General features: G+C 36.0%; 1 protein-coding gene across 1 annotated transcript; it reads left to right on the top strand.

Annotated features, from left to right (window-relative positions):
• The first annotated feature begins 1,300 nt into the window (after nt 1-1,300).
• Nucleotides 1,301-5,799, top strand: LOC145117522 (inactive protein kinase SELMODRAFT_444075-like). Its single transcript, XM_079053813.1, has 9 exons — nt 1,301-2,254; nt 2,491-2,645; nt 2,924-3,018; nt 3,378-4,318; nt 4,520-4,680; nt 4,763-4,839; nt 5,047-5,194; nt 5,327-5,476; nt 5,561-5,799. Exons 1-9 carry the CDS (start codon nt 2,077-2,079, stop codon nt 5,594-5,596), a joined length of 1,941 nt encoding a protein of 646 aa, XP_078909939.1. The 5' UTR covers nt 1,301-2,076; the 3' UTR covers nt 5,597-5,799.
• The last annotated feature ends 16,483 nt before the right edge of the window (nt 5,800-22,282 follow it).

The following is a 22,282-nucleotide window of genomic DNA, read 5'->3' as shown; positions in this document are numbered from 1 at the left end:
TTAAGATAGGTCACCAATTTTTATTGTACATACCTTGTTATATAGAAAAAAAAGGTGGGTCAAATGACCCACCAAACCTTAACATACCCTCCTCGTTGGTTATATGATGATGCTAATTATGATTATATAGTTCCATTAAGCAATTCTGATGGTGAATTACAATTAAAATGTAATAAAATGATGTTTGAAGTGAGCCCGAACTCAAATAAGGATTTTGTTTGACAAATTAATTATATATTCATAATGTATAATGTGTTTTGGATTGTGGAAAGAGTATTTTAAAATACTTATATGAAATTGTAACTTTAGTGAGAAATTAGAATCAACAAAATACCTAAGTTGTATTGTAATCAAAATGAATGAAATAGAATGATAATTTGTTTGTTTATTTAAATTGATTTTTGGGGTTGGTCTCAATTACCATCATCATTACTTTAAATGAATCCACATAGGATATTCTTAACATTTCATTGTCAAACTATAGTTTGACACATGCACATACCGAAGACTATAGATGACTTTTGGGTAAAAGATAGAAAATACATTTTCAAAGGCCATAGTTTTTGTAGTAATCTTGAACTATATTTTGATTTCTAATTGATGTTGCCTTGCTTATTTACTTATTTGAAGCTTAAAATGTTTTTGACTATATGACCGTAAGATTTTTTGCATTTTAAAACTCCAAAATTGTTTTAATTGAAATCAAATCGAATCAAATATGATAATATTTAACCTAGTGGTTATTTTTTCGAGTTATCAAAATCTTTTGGATGTCAAAAGATTCTGTCTATATCACATCAAATTCAAAATTAAAATGCCTCATTTGATATTTTTATATTGGATGGCTTGTTTAAATCATTTATTAAATTTGGGTAGGCTTGTTTAAGACACATTTAATTCTGTCTACATCATTCTTTTTTATTATCAACAAATTCACACCTTCATTTATTTACTTTAAAATCATATACATGGAGTAAAATATACATACCAAACTCTCAATTAATTTCATGGGGCCAAACATTGCTCCTGATTTAGAGCAATGTTTAAAATCATTTATTATCTTAAACAACTTATGGGCACCTGCGAGTATCCAAGATTCAAAGCAATCTCCTGCCTCTTGTTCTAGAGAATGAGGTTCATTAAATGTGTCTTAAACACTTCATAATAAACTATAGTAATCAATAGAGAGTTCTAACTTCTAAATTCCAATTATATCCATCATTGACTCAATAATTTTGGTATTATTCAGAGACGTGGGACACCCTTGTCATTACTTTAAGCATCATGCGCCTTCGAGGTTTTGTTTTTTTTGCTCGCTTCACTTCCATTTTCCGATCCCTTCTTTTTCCGTTTGGCTGTTCTTTTTTGTTTTTCTTTACACAGAAAATTAACCTTATTGTCCAAATAGTGTGATCCGATTGCCTTTGCAGGCTTTCTACACCCTACTTTGTTTTCTTTCTCTTTCCATCATGCATTTTTTGTGAAATCCTGACCAAAAGTACTCTGCCTTTTTGGGCTCTGATATGCAAAAAAAAAAGTTTCACATTTTCTTGTTTGTTAAAACATAAAACTTGAAACTGTTGTTGGGTGTTTGGTGATTTGAAGATATCGGTAATTGGGGTTCTTTCTTTTTTAGTAATTTATTCACTTTCCATCATGCATTTATAGTGAAATCTCGACCAAAAGTACTCTCAAGAGACCTTTTGGGCACTGAATTTCGAAAAGGTTACCACATTTTTCTTGTTTTAGAACACAAGAATATGGAATCTGCTGGTGGGTGTTCGATGATTTGAAATTAGTTGAGTTTCTTCGATATTCGATCCTGCATTTTGTAAAATCTTGACCCAAAGTACTCTCAAGATACCTTTTCGGCTCCGATTTGGGTAAAAGAGTCGCCACATTTTCTTGTTTCAGCACACAACAAAGCGAAAGTTGTTGGTGGGTGTTCAATGATTTGAACAAATAAGGAAATCGGGAATTTAGGGTTCTTCTTTTTAGCAATTCTTGCTGTTTTTGGGCACTCACAGTGAAAATCTTAGCTAGTTGTGGATCCATTCCTTGTTTTCTTGAAAAAAAATGATGAAGAGACAAAAGAGTGGAACAGTTAGAGATCCAACAGGAGAAAGAGTTGTGCTTATTGCTGTGAAAGCATCAAGAGAGATTCCAAAAAGTGCTTTTATTTGGGCTTTAACACATGTCGTTCAACCTGGGGATTGTGCTAAGTTGCTTGTGGTCATCCCTGCTCACACTTCAAGTAATCCGTTAAACCCTATTTTTATGCTCTATCTGTTTTTTCTTCAATTTAGGGTTCACGACTTCTCTCTGATCTTGCAAAATTGTCAGTTTGACTTTTTAGGGTTTTAAATTAGGCTTCATTAGTTCTCTTTGTTCTTGCGAAAACATCAGTTTGACTTTTGATTTGATTTCCAGACCAAAATAACAAATCGATGGCGTTTTTTCTTGATCATGAACTGGGTTTCGTTCTTTCAGGTCACAAGTTATGGAATTTCTCAAAATTCAACAGTGATTGCACCACTGGGCAATGGAAACATCTTTCGGGCGATGTTAGGGATCAGAAGGATGACATCACGGAATCGTGCTCTCAAATGATGTTTCAACTCCATAATATCTACGATTCAGATAAGGTCAGTCTTGTTATTCTGTGTTTTCTTGCTCTTTTCAAAATCGTGTTAAATACAAGTTGTAGTAATGTACTTTCATTGTTTATTATTATTATTAGTATTATATTTTGAAAAACTACCAATTGTAGAATGTGATTCAAATACGAAATATTTCTCATGCGTAGTTTTTTTTTTTTGTTTTGTTTTGACACAGAATCTTTCCAACTAACTTTATCTAACAAACAAAATGCTATTAACTATCATTACCAACTTTTAAAAGATTTTTTGATGGTTCTTAATAGATAAAGATGAAGATCAAAGTCATTTCTGGCACCCCATGTGGAGTTGTAGCTGCTGAAGCAAAGAAAACCCGAACACAGTGGGTGGTTTTGGATAAGTAAGCAACATACTAAATTACAAAAAAACCTCAAAAAAGTTAAACGCAAGAAATAGAAAAAAAAAACTTTCATTGACCTGTTTCTTATATCATCCTACTTTCATTTCTTCCAATTAAGACATTGTACTTTGAAAAATCTACTCAATTATAGCAATGTCATCAAAATACAAAGCAATTTTCTCTGCTATAATTGGGTAGATTCTCAAAATATAATTAGAAAAAAAAAATAGAAAGTACGAATATGCAAATTTTTGTCCCACCCAAAAAGGTAGAACGGAGATTCGCCCATGATCTTTGGACCCGTGTATGTGTAAAAGACGTAAATGCCCTCATACTTTTTTGATGATTTTTATCAACAGGAATCTGAAGAAAGAGGCAAAAGCATGCATCGAGGAGCTAGAATGCAACGTGGTTGTAATGAAAAAGGCACGTCCAAAAGTACTTCGCTTGAATTTAGTCGGATCACCAACAAAAGACCCTGAAGTTTTAACAACTTGTCAAGAACCACCCCCGGATTCTTCCAAAGAAGACGAAAGTACTTGGAACACAACTAAAGTCCCAAACGTAACCCCAGTAAGCAGTCCCGAACATCTATCATTCACCACAACCGAACACGGAACTCCCTCGTTATCAAGCTCCGACCTTGGATTCTCCCCGTTTCTCGTTTCCGATCACGATTGGGACACGAAAAAAGACGGAATTCACGATTCCGATTCCGATTCCGACTCCGAGAACCCGAGTTCCTCCCCGTCCACAAGCTTATGTTCATCGGATGAATTCTCAATTGAAAAAAGTTTCAAACATTTAAACGTGAAACCTTTGATAAATCCAATCACGAATGCACTCCGTTTGAAATTCTTTGAAATCGATAACCGACCCGAAAAGGCAACCAAGAATGTGAAGAACATGATCCCGTTAACGAGACACGTGTCCCCAAAATCACCTCCACTTTGTTCGATTTGTCAGCATAAAGCTCCTGTTTTTGGAAAACCTCCAAAATGGTTTGGATTTGGGGAGCTTGAAGAGGCTACAGATGGATTTTCAGAGGCTAATTTTTTGGCAGAAGGTGGGTTTGGATCAGTGCACCGAGGGGTGCTGAAAGATGGTCGAATGGTTGCAGTTAAACAACATAAGATTGCTAGTTCTCAAGGTGATAATGAGTTTTTCTCAGAAGTTGAGGTTTTAAGCTGTGCACAACATCGAAATGTTGTGATGTTAATTGGGTATTGTGTGGAGGATGGAAGACGGTTACTTGTTTATGAATATATTTGCTACGGGTCTTTGGATTCTCATCTTTACGGTACAAATCTAGCACGTGTTTCGTAAATTAAAGTAAGACAGGACAAACAGGACAGGACAGACTGAAACTGATGTCAATGGGTAAAGAAAAATTGTACACCCAAAAAAGGTGTCTGGTCTGTGGAAAAGACGTAAATGCCCTCAAAATCCCGATAATGTCATGTCCTTTGTAACGAAATGAGATTGATGTCAATTTTTGCAGGGCACAATCACGGGCTGTTGGAATGGTCTGCCCGACAAAAGATTGCTGTTGGGGCTGCCCGAGGGTTAAGATACCTTCATGAAGAATGTCGGGTGGGGTGTATTGTTCATCGTGACATGCGTCCAAACAACATTCTCCTAACTCATGATTTTGAAGCTTTGGTATGTATAAATTTTCGAGAAAAAAATACATACAGTTTGACTTTTGAAGTCAACACTTAACGAGATTTGGGTTTGAATTTAGGTTGGAGATTTTGGACTTGCGAGGTGGCAACCGGATGGAGAAACGGGAGTGGAAACAAGAGTAATTGGAACATTCGGGTATATAAATTTTAAAGAACGAGTTAATAGAGAAATTCAAATTTTGTCCTTGTTTATTTTTCTCACATGTTTTTTAAACATTATCTATCCAAACAACATTTAATTAAAAAAAAAAAAGGAACACGGCTTAGATTAGGCTCAATTTTCAACAAAATATGGCTTTTTTTTATGGACAATCGTTTATTAACATGTTTTTTGTTTTTCTAGGTACTTGGCTCCAGAATATGCTCAGAGTGGTGAAATTACCGAAAAGGCCGATGTGTATTCATTCGGGGTGGTGTTGGTTGAGCTCATTACTGGACGAAAAGCTGTCGATATAAACCGACCTAAAGGCCAACAATATCTTACCGAATGGGTATGTGTTTTGGAACACTTTAGGCATGTTTGGTTCGTGGATTCCGACGGAATTCGAGATTCCATTCCATAGCATGTTTACTTTCCATTCCGGACGAAAATCCGTTGATATGAACCAACTTTTTTTTTACAGGCACGACCATTGCTTGAGGAGGCTGCCATTGGTGAATTGATAGATCCACGGCTTAAAGACGGATATTTGGAGGCAGAGGTTCGATGCATGGCACATTGTGCCTCGTTGTGTATCAGGCGGGACCCACATGCGAGACCTCGGATGTCTCAGGTTTGAACCTAGAACCCCGGTCTAGCTACACCAGCTGTTTTTATAAGATGATTTTGTACTGATTTTGATTTTTTTGGGAAACAGGTGCTTTGGATGTTGGAAAACGACGATATCAAGTGATAGATATGTATGCCGGCCGGAAGCATGGCCGGAGCAATAGTTACAGTACAAATAGTCCATAGATGGTTGAAAAATAGACATTTTATGCATTTATTGGAATACTTGTACATATATATGTATTATTTTTATTTCTTTTATTTTTATAAATTCTTTTACTTTTTGGTGGAAATTGCATAAATAAAATTATACGGGTTTTTATTTTTTGTATTATGATTAATAATATTTGACAATTTACCTTTGAAGTGGTAGGTTTGAGTTGTTAAAAGGGTTGAAAAACGCGGTTTGAGTTGTTAACTGGTTGAAAAACGCTCATAATGTATTTCTATAAATGTAACATTTTCGTATCGTTTTATTATAAAAAGTTGTCGTTATCGTAATTATATTGGATTTGTAATCATTTCAAAAAATAATTAAAAGAATGATGTTAATTCAACCGATCTATCTACCCAAATATTCTCTCCGTCCTAAAATTATTGTCCACAGACAAAAAACAAACAGATTAAGGAAACATTAATTACCACTAACTTTATATAATAAAATGACAGTTTTGTCCTTAATTTATAAATGCTTAGTTGGTTAAGTAATAATGAGGGAGTATTTTGATAAAAATGTTATTTATCTTTAGAAGTGAGCTATTATTTTAGGACAAACCAAAAAGGAAAGATGAACTATAATTTTGAGACGGATGGAGTAGTTATTTACTGTTTTAATGTGTTCATTTTGTTTAACCGGCTAAAATTGGCTTGTTTGACAATGTGGTTACAAGAATTTTAAGTTTTATAAAAAATTTAAACAAATTTTATTTGTACGTTTAATTAAACAAAAAACTCGAATAAAAAAACTAATTCAAATAGAATTAAGAAGCTTTTAGTTTTTAATTATTTTTACCCTTTAAAAGTTATAGTTTATAGCTTTTGATTAGTTTTACTAGGGGCGGAGGGGCGAATGATTTAGTGTTGCCGAGGTTGAAGTATGTGCAGATTTAGTGTTATCAACATATTTTGGTGTAATTATTGTTAATAATGAGATACGCCGAACACCATTTACTAACTGAGCTTGGAGGTGCGAGGTGTACACTCGGTGTGATAAATGTGAACTCGGAAATACGGGGGTCCAGGGACAGCACCCCTGAGTACACAAGGTTCCAAGGAGCTGCAACTCCTTGGCGAGGTCTAGGGGCTGCGCCCTTAGCGAGGTCCAAGTTTAAAACTTGACTAGTAACTTTTTGAAAATGACATTTTGTAATTATATCGTTTTACCAAACTACAAGGAACATTTATGCAATTTATTTTTCATTTTATTGAATTATTATACATTAATTATTTTAATTAATTTTTTTTCTTGTTTAGTTTCTATCTTAATGTATTATTTTTTTATTGGATTAGTATATATTAATAAATATTATTTTTAATATGTTATATTTATATATTAATAAGTATTACTTTATTGGATTATTAATTCTTTTATTTAATTTTTATATTGGATTAGTTTTTTTTTGTTGAATTATTATATATTAATAAATATTAATTTTATAATATACTATTTATATATTAATAAATATTATTTTATTATATTATAATTTTTTACTTAATTTTTATTTAATTTTTTAGTTTTTTAATTTAATTTTAATTGTTTTCTTTATTATTTTCAATAAATATCCCAAAAAATATCACCTACCCCACATCTCCTAATTTATTTTAAATATTTGGAAAATAACATATTTTAGACACCACCACCACCACCACCATCACTCGATCACCACCACCACTGTCGAACCATCCCCAATCCCATGTTACTACATATATATCTTAAATTTTCAGTAATTATTCATATAGTTAGATCACCATGTGTATTTTAGTTTTTATGTATTCACGTGTATCTAATTTTGTTATATATTTCAATAAAATTTTGATTTTGACATATATAATTTCCCTAAAAATATTTCTACATGAATTACCAAATCCGAGTACTCCCTGAGTATTCCCAAGTACTTGATACTATTTGGATCATACCACCTAGTGGTTTGACTGGTGGTGGTTGTAGCGAATATGGTCGGCTCGGTGGCAGATATGGAGGATTCAGACGGATTGTGAAGAGGTTGCCACATGTGGCTACCGACGACGTTGGGTGGACCACTGATAAAATTTGGTCCTACGCGGGGCGTAGGGTAGTCTCCTACGCAGCGCGTAGGAGGGAAGTTGGCCACAAGACTTAAATTATCTACGTAGGGCGTAGATCGAGTTACGTAGGGCGTAGGAGCCTAAAACAAAAACCCTAATTCTTGGGGCTGTGAGCCTTATTTAAAGGCTTTAACCCCTTGAGGCCCTCTTGATGCTCAACCTTCATCCCCTTAAACAGCCACCTCGAAACCATAACCATTTTGTATGAGTGTTGTGATATTAGAGTGTTGTGTGTGTAGTTTTGAAGAAAGAACTGTGGATCTGGATCTTGCACCACATTATCATCCTCCAGAAGGTATAAAGTTCTTACCCTCATGATGATTCTGATGGGTTTTAGTATACTACAACATCCTATGGTGCACATACAACCCTAAAAGCTTTGGATCTATGTTTTCTCTAATTATACATGCAATATTGTTTCCAAAGCTTTAAACCTACAACTAGCATACAGATGACATAAACAACATAAAATACTAGTTAGGAGTTTACCTCTTTGTGTAGCTTGTAGAACTTGTAGTATTTGGCCTTTAAGAACTTAGCGTGTGAATGCCTCAAATGGAATCACAACACATCTAGGACAAAGGATGACATTTTGAGAGAATCTTGAACCCAAAATCGTCCATGAACTCCAAGAACTCGTAGTCATCAATTTTGGCTATGGAGTCACATATTTATATGTGGGATTCCAAGGGTCATGGGTTAACCCTAATCCATACCCATGGTTTTATGATCCATGGTTCATGTGGCCCAACTCTTTATGTATCCATACATAAACTTAGTCTAACATGGATCATGAGCCCAACATATAAATATAACTAATTTACACAATTAGTCCCCATTGATTTAATTAGTCTCTTTGGATCACTAAATTAATTCCAAACCAATTCTTGATCAATACTAATTAAATCATATGATTTCATATTAATATAATAGAACTTATAATATATTAATAAATCATAAATAACCTATTCTCAAAAGTCCATCCTAACAAATTGTCCTGATGATATGCAACCCAAATGGACCATGCTACTCTCGGGTCCAGTACATACCAATTATAGTTATGGGCTTAGACACCTAATCCAACAGTCTCCCACTTGGATAAGTCTAGTAACTATTATTTCAAGTACGACTCCATAACCCGACTAGCAATCGTAGCTCTTAAAAGCCGCTGTCGAACTCTGATCTAGTCAATGACGCGTCCATTAGATAAGGGATCATATATTCCTCCATTCTACAAGATATCATATGGACTGAGACATGGATTATGATCATTCTCTCTGTCCATCTGTTATTTCCCGATTTCCGATTTATGACGACCAACTAATTGAACAAATCAAATCAGTCCAGGCTTGATCGAGCGCTTAGGGTTGTCATCACTAAATCATCGAGGGGCCCACATATGTCGCTTTTATCCCTCCAAGGGTAAAAGGAATGGATAAACTTCGATTCAAATGCTTGCTTGTACTTACTCACCAAATCACACACAACGATATGTTTTATAACACCAAGTTACTGGTGCGTTTACATATGTCAATGTCCAACCGACTTGTAAATTACAACTCACATGTCTTGGTTTTAAGAATATAAGATAATATCGTCTCACAATCACGCGTGATAAAATCCATGAAGTGATTCAGATGAGCGTGGGTTGAATCCAATACTCGAATCTTATTCCACGAGTACTCATGAATACTCCAGCTATGTCTAACACACTTAGACAAAACTACAGACCCATTAATGAAAATCTTGCCTCAATACCTACTTCCAAAGTATGATCGACTGTGGATGGTTTGAATAACCTAGTTATTCAGGAAGTTAATGTTGGATATAGTGTCTAAGTCCATAACTTTATTTGGTATGTACTTGACCCGACCCGGCATGGTCCATTTGGGTTGCATGGCATTGCAATACTTGGATAGACTAAATGAGAGAATAAGGTACTTATGATTATTAATATATTATAAGTTCTAATATATTAATAATAGTATTATTTAATTAGTATTGATCAAGTATTAATCTAGTATTAATTTGGTGATCAAAGTGAGACTAATTAAATATATAGGGTTGATTATGACAATCATCAATTCTTTTATGGTGGATTAATGATCCATGGTTTATGGGTTATGGATGTAACCATATGGAGCTCCATGGATAGTCCATGGGAGTTACAAATCCATGGGTCATGGGAAATCAAGAGTCATGACAATTAAGGGCATTCATGTGTAAACCCTAATTGTGACAACACTATAAAAGGAACCCTATGGCTAGCAAAAAGTGGACCTAGTAGACCTAGTGTTACTAGAGAGGGCATAACCAATTTTGAGTGCTAGAAGTATTCTCTCAAGTTATTCCAAGTCTTGTGGTGTTGTGTGAAGCATTTGAGGCACAACATTTGGGGTGCTAGGCTCACAAAGTCTTGAAGGAATCCAAGCAACAACAAGGTATGTATTTCTACTAGTTTTATGTTTTATGTAATCCCCATGCCATGCTAGTTAGGAAATAACCTTGAAAAAGAAATTTGCATGTATATAGAGAAAACATAGATTCAAGGTTATTAGGGTTGCATGTACACTTAGGAAGTGTTAGAATGCTCAAAACCCATCAGTGGTATCAAAGCCTAGGATTGTTTTCTGTATACTTGATGCAAAACTGCTTAAAAATCGAAAATTCTGCACTCTGACGGCTGAACTCGCCGAGTCCATGGGGAGGACTCGCCGAGTCCATGAACAAATTCATTCTACTCGCCGAGTAGAATAGTGCACTCGGCGAGTAGGAGCGTGCTGGGCAGTTTTTTCGAGTTTTGTTGCTGGAAATGGATTAAGATCATTATCCCAATCTGTTTTGGACTTGTAAAATCTGTTTTTCAAAATGATAATGATTATGTTAACCCATTTTACATGACTTTTATCAATTTTCAAGTATTGTATATGTTTATATGATTTCTTGAAATTGCTTGACATGAATTTGTGTTCTTATGAGTTTTTAGAAGATCATAGGAATTATGTGTAACCACCATGTGTGTTTAATTCATGATCTTAATGGCTATGATGGTGTCCATAACTTGTCCTCAAGTTATGGATAACCAAGAGTCACTTCTTTTAATTATGATTAAAGAACTAAAGAGGTTTCATAAAATGAAGAGTCTTCATTTTTATGAACCATTAAAACTCATAAGTTACAAATTGAAGAGACTTGGAATAGTTTCAAATCTTGCCCTCAAGTTTTGGAATTTGAAAAGTCTTACACTTTAATACTTTTATTCCAAATTAAACCTTAGATTTTTGAAAAGTTTAAAAATCAACACTTATACTATTATTATAATTTTATTATATAGATATGTATAAGAATATGTCATTCTTACCGTTAGTAGGCCTCATTCACGAAGCCGGTCTATAAGGGGGGTATAAGGTTGTTGCCTATAAAATGGTGACTTAATGGGTGTCCACTCTCACCCACCGCTTCCTTGATCGGTGGAGGGTCGTTAGCCGAACGGGTAGGATACGACTTTAAATACTCGTTAAAAGTATAATGAATTATAAAGTAACTATACATTATAAATTCCCAATCTTAGTTACTTTAGGAAAATGTGAAATTGGTGCTAGCCCATAAAATTACACTTTGTACCTTACCAAGTCGTTAGTGGAGCGTGTGTGGTTAACCGGCACACTAACATGGACTAGTAAGAGTGGCAAAGGGTAACTTGACCTTATTATAGATCGGTGGAGCGTGTGTGGTTAACCGGCACATCGATTAGGTAATATTGTTAAGGGTACCAAGTCAATTTGTATGGTTATTCACACCTTGTTTGTGATCCTCGGCATCCCAGTCACAAACTTGAGAGGGCACAATCGAGATTCAAACATGCCATTGAAAAGTTCAATGTATCTCAAAAGATCTAGGAGTTTCAAAACCAATAAAACCTAATAATAAAATATTTCGTTCTTATGGTGGAAATTGGTAATCGTCATTTACCTACCTTCAAATATTTTATAGTATGGATTACGGCATCCCTCTTCCAACTATAAATAGTTTGTTGGATCCTAGCCTTAATATTTCATTTGGGTGAATTATTAAGGATTCCTAATCTAATGAAACTTGTCTTTCTTTCCTTTCAGATGTCTTCCAACAATGCTTCTGGCTCAAACCCAACAGGCTCCTTTTCCCTTATGAACTTGTGTGGTAAGGTCATCTTTGATGGATCCAATTTCAATGAGTGGATCAGAAACATCAGAATGATTACCCGCTACGAGGACAAAGAATATGTCCTCGATAAGGAGCTTAAGGTTGTGAATGAAGCCACTGCTACTCCTGAAGAGTTTGCGGAGTTTGTTGCACATGAAAAGGATGCTACTAAAGTAGCATGCATCATGATGGCCACCATGACTCCTGAACTTCAAAAATCCTATGAAGATTTCTACCCCTATGAGATGCACCTGGATCTGATGGAAAGGTACCATCAGAGTGCGCGTCAGGAGAGGTATGAAATCATCTCCTCCATGATAACCGCAAGGATGAAGGATGGTGAACCCATCACCAGTCACTTGCAGAAGATGCAAAGGTTCGTTGACCGGTTGCTGAAGCTAAATGTTGACTTTCCTGAGGAAATGGCGATTGACATCATTCTCCATTCCTTACCTCCAAGTTATGATCAGTTTCGTATGACTTATCATATGAACAAGGAGGAAGTCACACTTAGCAAACTTCAAGGACTCTTAAGGACAGCTGAAAATGGCCTTAAGGGTAAAGCGGTTGCTACTTCTACTCCTTCAACAGCCCCTGTTCTGGCTATTGGGCAGGGAAAGGGTAAGAAGAGGAAAAGCCCTTCGAAGGGTACCAAGGGTAAGACTCTTGATGGTTCCTCTTCAAGTAGGACAAAGAAAGGTCCCATTACTCATTCTTCAAACCCAAAGGAAGCACAGTGCTTCTATTGCCAGGATAAGGGACACTTCAAGCGAAGCTGCCCCAAATATCTGCAAGATCTAAAGGATGGGAAGGTTAAACCCACCCATGCAGGTATTTACACAATATTGTCTAATAACTCATCTAATGCTAATTCTTGGGTGCTTGATACAGGTTGTGGTATTCACATCTGTACTGATTTGCAGGCACTAAGAAGAAGTGAGCAAGTGGAGCACGGGAAGATAAACTTAGTCATGGGCAACAGGAAAGCATCACCTGTTACCAAGATAGGAGTTTATTCTTTATTGCTTGATAATGGGTTAATGTTAGATTTGAATAAGTGTTGTTACTCGCCCGAAATGGCGAGAAATATTATTTCCTTTCATGGCTTGTACAAACAAGGTTTTACATTTTCATTTGATAATAAAAGTGGTGCTATTAATGTTTATTACAATGATGTATTTTACTTTAAAGCATTACCTTGTGATGGTGTATATGAAGCCGTGAATGTTGTAGACAATCTAGGAAATAATGTGTTGTATATTGATTCTTCAGATAGCTTGGATAAAGCATCCTTGTGGCATTGTCGTCTTGGACATGTTAACAAGAAGCGCATAGGCCAACTCCAAAAGGCTGGAGTCTTGGAATCATTTGACCTCAAGTCAGATGATAGTTGTGAGTCTTGTTTACTTGGAAAAATGACAAAGTCACCCTTCACAGGTACTTGTGATAGGGGTGAAGGTTTGTTGGACCTTGTACACACGGATGTGTGTGGGCCCTTCAGAGTTGCTACAAGGGATGCTAATCGCTATTATGTGACTTTTACTGATGATTATAGTAGATATGGATATATTTACTTAATCAAGCATAAGTCAGAAACCTTTGAAAAGTTCAAAGAGTTTAAGCAGGAAGTTGAGAATCAATTGGGCAGGAACATCAAGATGCTCCAATCCGATCGAGGAGGAGAGTATCTTAGCATTGAGTTCCTTGACTATCTTAAGGAATGTGGGATTGTCTCACAATTGACACCTCCCAGAACACCACAGTTGAATGGTGTAGCTGAGAGGCGCAATCGAACCTTGTTGGATATGGTTCGTTCCATGATGAGTCGAGCTTCGTTACCAATCTCTTTCTGGGGGTATGCCTTAGAGACTGCCGCCCATATCCTTAATCTAGTCCCTACTAAAAAGGTTGCCAAAACACCTCACGAGATGTGGACTGGGAAAGTTCCCAATTTGGACCACATCAAAATTTGGGGTTGTGAAGCTTTCGTGAGGCGTGAGACTCATGATAAGCTTGAACCTCGAAGTGAGAGGTGTATTTTCATCGGCTACCCACAGAGATCCTTTGGTTACCTCTTCTACAGACCCAGTGATAATGTGGTTTTTGTAGCAAGAAGAGGAGTCTTTCGTGAGAGAGAATTCATAAGCCAAGGGGACAGTGGGAGGCAAATTGACCTTGAAGAGCTTCAAGAGTCAAGTGGTGAAGGAACCTCAAATGCTATCGACCAACCAGAGGAGGAAACTCATGTTGATCTGATAGATGAGTCTGTACCTCCAAGACGTTCCACTAGGGTGAGGAACACACCTGATTTTTATTATGGTTATCACATCACCACTGAAGGTGATACATTTATTAGTGATAGTACACTAATAGATTTGGATGAACCTAATAACTACAGGGAAGCCATGGCAGGCCCTGAGTCTGCTAAATGGAAGGAGGCTATGGACAGCGAGATTCAGTCCATGTATGACAATCAAGTTTGGAACTTGGTTGACAATGTACCAGGTTGTAAGACGGTTGGGTGCAAATGGATCTTCAAGAAGAAGACCGACATGGATGGGAAGGTACACACTTATAAAGCGCGACTGGTTGCGAAGGGCTTTACTCAAACTCTGGGAGTTGACTATGATGAGACCTTCTCACCAGTAGCTAAGATTAAGTCTATTAGAGTATTGTTAGCCATAGCTGCATTTCATGATTATGAAATATGGCAAATGGATGTCAAAACCGCTTTCCTTAATGGAAAGTTGGCTGAGGATGTTTACATGGCTCAACCAGAGGGTTTTGTCGATACAAGATACCCTAATAGAGTGTGTAAGCTTGATAAATCCATTTATGGATTGAAACAAGCATCTCGCAGATGGAATCTTTGCTTTGATGAGAAAGTCAAAGAGTTTGGCTTTTCTAGGAGTGAGGATGAGTCTTGTGTGTATGTCAGGGCTAGTGGGAGCATAGTTAGCTTCTTGGTGTTGTATGTGGATGACATACTTCTCATAGGAAACGACGTCCCAACCTTGCAGGAGGTTAAGTCCTGGCTTGGGAAGTGTTTCGCTATGAAGGATCTTGGAGAAGCTGCCTATATCCTAGGGATAAGGATATTGAGAGATAGGAGTAAGAGACTAATTGGACTTAGTCAAAGTACTTACTTGGATAAGGTGCTGAAGAGGTTCAGTATGCAAGATTCCAAGAAAGGAGAATTACCAATCCAGAGTAATGCCAAGCTGAGTAAAACTCAAAGTCCGAGTACAGAGGCTGAGATAGCTGAAATGAGTCATATACCATATGCTTCTGCTGTGGGCTCGATCATGTATGCTATGACTTGTACTCGCCCTGATGTGGCCTTTGCTTTGAGCATGGTCAGTAGATATCAAGGGAACCCTGGCAAAGCACACTGGACAGCGGTAAAGAACATTCTCAAGTATCTGCGGAGGACTAAAGATTGGGTCCTTACCCTCGGAGGCAGTGATGACTTGAGAGTGGAAGGATATAGCGATGCTAGCTTCCAGACTGATAGGGATAATTTCCGCTCTCAGTCAGGCTGGGTCTTTATCCTAAATGGAGGGGCAATTACTTGGAAAAGTTCCAAGCAGGAGACAGTAGCTGATTCTACTTGTGAATCAGAGTACATAGCAGCAAGTGAAGCAGCTAAGGAGGCGATATGGCTAAAGAACTTCATCGGAGACCTTGGAGTTGTACCAGCTATAAAGGAGCCAATGGAAATTTTCTGTGACAATGAAAGTGCGGTTGCTTTGGCTAAGGAACCAAGAGATCACGGGAGATCTAGGCACATTGACAGAAAATACCATTTCATCAGACATCGAATAGATGAAGGACTCCTCGTGGCTAAGAGGGTATCATCAAATGAGAACCCGGCAGATCCCCTCACGAAGGGACTGAGCAGGGTTAAGCATTTACAGCATGCGAGGCGCATTGGGCTGAGGGATGATATTAGTTTCAATAATTAGATTCCTGAAACTTGTAAAATGTAATTGACATCTGATGATAAATAAAAGTTGTTATTTATTTATGAGTAAGGTGTTACTATCTTGTGTTGATTGTTTACTATGTTTCAATTTTGCATGTTTTTACTTCCAGAATAATTATGTTATTATTCAAACCATCCACAGTCAGTCAAACTTTGGAAGTAAGTATTGATTTAAGACTGTCATGAATTTGGCTTGTATGATTTGTCTAAAAGTGCTTTGGACAATGCAATGGTTGCTACAACATTCATGAGTACTCATAAGGGCTGAGTATTGGATCCAACCCACGCTCACTTGCATCACTTCATGGAATTTATCTCGAGTGATCGTGAGACGGTAATATCATATAAATCTTCAAACCTAGAGATATGAGTTGTTGACTATGAGTTGGTTATTCATTGATTGTACGAAAACGCATTGGTAACTCGATGTTATAAAACGTGCCTTTGTGAATAACTCAACAAGTAGTTAGTACAAGCATATCAGTCGAAGTTTATCTGTTCCTTTTAGAAATAGAAGCGATATCTGGGCCCCTCGATGATTTGGTTTTGACCTATGTACCGGGCCCGGTCAGAACCTAATTGATGTGTTCAATTTAGTTCTATGTCGAAACAAATCAGAGATCGAGAAACAAATGTTGGACAATAAGTAAGACCATGTTCCATGTGTTTGTCCGGCTGATATCATGAGAACAGAGGATTATATGATCACTTATCTTAAATGGCGTATCATCATCATCTTAGTTCCGAGAGACTTTGAAAGAGCTACGATTGCTAGTCGGATTTTGAAGTCATATTTGCAAATATAGTTATTAGACTTATCCAAGTGCGAGACTGTTGGATATAGTGTCTAAGTCCATAACTTTATTTGGTATGTACTTGACCCGACCCGGCATGGTCCATTTGGGTTGCATGGCATTGCAATACTTGGATAGACTAAATGAGAGAATAAGGTACTTATGATTATTAATATATTATAAGTTCTAATATATTAATAATAGTATTATTTAATTAGTATTGATCAAGTATTAATCTAGTATTAATTTGGTGATCAAAGTGAGACTAATTAAATATATAGGGTTGATTATGACAATCATCAATTCTTTTATGGTGGATTAATGATCCATGGTTTATGGGTTATGGATGTAACCATATGGAGCTCCATGGATAGTCCATGGGAGTTACAAATCCATGGGTCATGGGAAATCAAGAGTCATGACAATTAAGGGCATTCATGTGTAAACCCTAATTGTGACAACACTATAAAAGGAACCCTATGGCTAGCAAAAAGTGGACCTAGTAGACCTAGTGTTACTAGAGAGGGCATAACCAATTTTGAGTGCTAGAAGTATTCTCTCAAGTTATTCCAAGTCTTGTGGTGTTGTGTGAAGCATTTGAGGCACAACATTTGGGGTGCTAGGCTCACAAAGTCTTGAAGGAATCCAAGCAACAACAAGGTATGTATTTCTACTAGTTTTATGTTTTATGTAATCCCCATGCCATGCTAGTTAGGAAATAACCTTGAAAAAGAAATTTGCATGTATATAGAGAAAACATAGATTCAAGGTTATTAGGGTTGCATGTACACTTAGGAAGTGTTAGAATGCTCAAAACCCATCAGTTAAAACATGCAAAGTGAAACACAATAATAATACTAATCTTATATGGCCCAAAAGCTTTTGAGTCATATTGATTACTTATTATTCATTGTATAATGTTTCGAATAATCAACTTAATACTTGAATTAAAACAATAGCTATGTCATGCTCCAAGCATGCACACTATGTTTGTCTAAACAATAGTTATGCCACACTCCAAGCATGCACATTATGTTTGTCTATGGTCCTTACTTTGTGAAATATATCAATTGAACACATCTTCAATGAAACTCATTTCACAATTCCAAATCTTTATCACCAGTGTAAAAATTCCAAATTCTTGTCACTGCCAGAATGTGTTAGATTGTAAACTATCATGCAATGATTCCTTTGTAATGTCTAGGTACCAAAAGTCACAGAGACTTGACCAACGATATTACAAAGTATTCCTTTGGAGATTGTTGCAAGACAATTCCAAGGAAGCGAAGTCTCAAATTCAAAGTACATTCCTTTGAACATCCTTCTTGCATTAAGTTTTCTAATCTTTCATAGATTTAAAGAATAACTTCCACTTATAGAAACATTTCCATATTCCCATTTTGACCATCACTTCTAAACAAGAGTTACCTCTTCTCAGAGTATGTCAATATGGTCCTTTCCAAAATTTAAAATATACTTCCAACTATCCATGAGCAACCAATCTTTGGTAAACCTCAGATTGTCCTCGACAATTTCTTAACCATTTTAGTCATATCCGGTTCTAGACCTTTTTCCCTCTTAATGCCCTAGGCATTTGGAAAATTTAGAATGGATGAATATTATAGCACATGTAATTGATCCTATACCCAAAGCATATAGGACACAATTCATGATGTCTTACATAAAGACATGGTACTTGATCAACCTTTTGCTATAATATTTCTATTTGCCATGTTCTCGTCATTCTAGTTATGAAAAGGGATGTTGTAATCATAGTCGAATTTTGAGATTGCAATTAACACATCCATATATAGAATTTCCTTATGTTGAACCATTCCAACATAACATTCATAATAATATTTGACTAAATCTGATTAAAGTATCAATCTAAGCTTTTAGATTTGGAATGAAGTATGAATTCCTCTCCCTTAATTATAGCAAAACAATTTTTCAAACCCTGCAACTTGCAAATTGAAACTTTTGTTTTCTATAATTAACATTGCTAACTTTCAACATTCATCATAATTGATTATGCTCCCATTAGCATAATAATCATTACTTTTACTAGCATAACATTTATGCTCCCACTAGTTCTGACATGTACCCAGAAATCAGCTGGACTTCTAGAAATCAATACTTTTTTGACTTTCATTACCAAAGTTCAGATTTATGATACGAGATGCTTTGATAAAACTTTATCTAGGCTTCTCAAACTCATACACCTTACCTTAGATAGCTCACATGTGTGTCTAAACAATTTAAGAACTTACAGTAATAAGTCTCAAATGTTTAGACTTTTTGTCATTCCTCACAATTCGAATTATGAAAAGGTGTGTCGTAATCATAATCAAATTTGAGAATGCAAATATCACAACTGCTATCTCCTTAAATCTACTTAGTGAAAGCGTTTCCTCACCATCATTTTCATGAATCGGAGAGAAACCTTATGCCACTTAGATTTTATGGTGTATGTGTTCCTATCCATATGAATTTGTCAAACCATAATCAAAAGACAAGGTTAGTGACAAATCCAAACTCATATGAATTGAACTAGTTCAATCTTAATTTCTTGCCACTTGGTAGCACAAGACATGTGTGTCTAAACAATTTAAGAACTTACAGTAATAAGTCTCAAATGTTTAGACTTTTTGCCATTCCTCACAATTCGAATTATGAAAAGGTGTACCGTAATCATAATCAAATTTGAGAATGCAAATATCACAACTGCTATCTCCTTAAATCTACTTAGTGAAAGCGTTTCCTCACCATCATTTTCATGAATCGGAGAGAAACCTTATGACACTTAGATTTTATGGTGTATGTGTTCCTATCCATATGAATTTGTCAAACCATAATCAAAAGAAAAGGTTAGTGACAAATCCAAACTCATGTGAATTAAACTAGTTGAATCTTAATTTCTTGCCACTTGGTAGCACAAGGGCCTACCATTGCTTCCAGTTTGTTACGCAAACAATTGAGAACTCATAGAACTCACATGCATAGTAAACTTTAACTGGAACGGGCACAAAAATAAGAACATGTCAACACGGTAGGTTACAAACCTCAAGTCGTGTGCTAGTGATAAACAATAGTTTTTTTTTCTCGATTAGTTCTTGAAACTTGTCAAGATCTTTAAGACTCCCACTGACCTCTTGACATATAAGATTCTCTGTCAAGAACCATTCATCGACAAAAGAAATATTCAAGAGTTAGTGCTGATTCTTATCAAGATAAACACTTCACACAATTGGTCTTAGTTGGTCTTTGTCCTTACCAAGACATCACAACTTACTAATTTCAAATGTACAAGAGTAAAAACATTTAACTCTACATTTGATGAGTATTATAAACCTTTCCTAAGATTATGTCACTCAAGGTACAATCTTGGAGTACAACTCTAAGACTTGTTTTGGAACGAAGTATGACTCATCTTCTTGATTTAACTGTTTCAACAATTCACGATTCCTCTTCTTAGCCATACAAATGCACTAAGATATCCTTAGAGGATCAATTGTGACATGGTTTTTCACAATCATTAAGATGATCATAAAACACGATACTCAAGTACTCTCCCATCTTTTCAGATTGGTGAAACTTTTATCTTTTTGCCTAATTTGATTCTTCTCATTCGTTCTGCCATACATTGAAAATTTTCCAATGTTTCAGAATTATACTTAAACTTGTAAGCATAACCATATTTACTAAACTTTAGTAAATCATGACGAATAGTCTTATCGTTCTCTGTGGTGAACCTGACCAGCGCACACCCAATGTGCCCGATCCCATAGTCCTTCACTTGAATCACATAAACATGTGAACAAAGAATTAGTCTTAATTTCCCAAAGATAAAAGGTTCTCATTCATCACACAATACAAGTTTCATGATTCCAAGTTTCTATCCAGCTGAAACTTGGGTGATGAGAATCTTTCCTTATTTGGTAAATTCTCGACACTACCACAAACGAAAGAATCAAATCCATTTTCCTAATATTGCTATCAATGGAATCATATAAACGACAATTTTTCACAAAAACCATTGTAAGGAAATTTTAAAAATAAGATAAATTTCAAAATTTTCTTTATTTATAAAAATTGCGGAAAACTTATCCTTACAATGCAAATACAAGTGAAAATATGTTGTTATCTATTCCTAAGCAATCAAGCAGCAGCTCACAAATCTGATCATCGAACCATGCGATCGAAATCCATCTCTTCACGATCATACTCAGCATACTCTTCCTTTAAGCTTCCTTTCATTTCTTTGATTCTTCAAAACATAAAAATGTAATAACATTACATCATGTATTAAGAATCTCCAAATCGGAACTTAATAGAGTAAGACAATAGATTTTACCTGAAGTAGAGTCAAAAGTTTTGACTTTACCATCCTTGGATCTTTTAGGTAAATATGGCAGCTTCGCAACCAATGCCCCTTTCTCTTGGCAATAGAAACATACGGACTCAGCATACTCTTCCTTTAAGCTTCCTTTCATTTCTTTGATTCTTCAAAACATCAAAATGTAATAACATTACATCATGTATTAAGAATCTCCAAATAGGAACTTAATAGAGTAAGACAATGGATTTTACCTGAAGTAGAGTCAACAGTTTTGACTTTACCATCCTTGGATCTTTCAGGTTAATATGGCAGCTTCGCAACCAATGCCCCTTTCTCTTGGAAATAGAAACATATGGACTCTTGGAATGGTACATGGGACAATCTCAGACTTAGCCCTTCTCTTTACCATTTGGTCAACCGGGTTGACTATGGTTGATCCCTTTCTATTGGGAAGAGAAAGCTTTTCTGGACTTTCAATGTTACCATTGTCACTGTCCATGGAAGTTTGGAGAGTAGATCTTCCAATCAAATTGCTTTACCAGTGCACCAAATCATTGCTGATTCAGCATCAACAAGCAAATATGTTAGATCAATAAGGGTCATGTCGTGATCTCCCATATAGTAGTCCTTAAAGAACCCGCTATATGGCTTAGGAAGTGATTGAAGAACCCAGTCAACAACCAATTTCCTTGAGACTTCGACACCCAACTCTCCCAGCTTGTCAATATGTAACTTCATCTCCAAGACGTGAGCTCATACAGACTTTCCTTCCTGCCAATAAGGCTTTGAGTAACCTAGAACTTGTGGGTTAGGGAGAATTAATGGAGGAAGTGAAGTTCCACTACATCTTGAAGAAGGGATTAATCTTTCACCTTGATCGCCTTGTGGAAAGGAAAGCTTTTTCAAAAGATTAGGGAAGACCATAGTTGTCTGAACTTAGACATTTATAAGGGAGAAATTCAAGTTTAGTTGATTTTAGTCCTTAATATAACACCCAAATGAAATATTAAGGCTAGGACCCAACACAATATTTTACAATTCGGAAGAGGGATGCCGTAATCCTCTTGCAAAATATTTGAAGGTAGGTAAATGACGATTTACCAATATCTACAACGAAAAACGAAAAAGGAACTTTAGGTTTTAAGTGAATTGAAATTCCTAGATCCTTTGAGATTCATTGAACAATTCAATGACATGTTTAAATCT

Source organism: Lactuca virosa, chromosome 5, assembly GCF_052849685.1.
Source record: "Lactuca virosa cultivar CGN04683 chromosome 5, Lactuca_virosa_CGN04683_v6, whole genome shotgun sequence".
NCBI lineage: Eukaryota > Viridiplantae > Streptophyta > Magnoliopsida > Asterales > Asteraceae > Lactuca > Lactuca virosa.
Note: the sequence above shows the minus strand (reverse complement) of the source record. Positions and strands in the feature narration are given on the sequence as shown.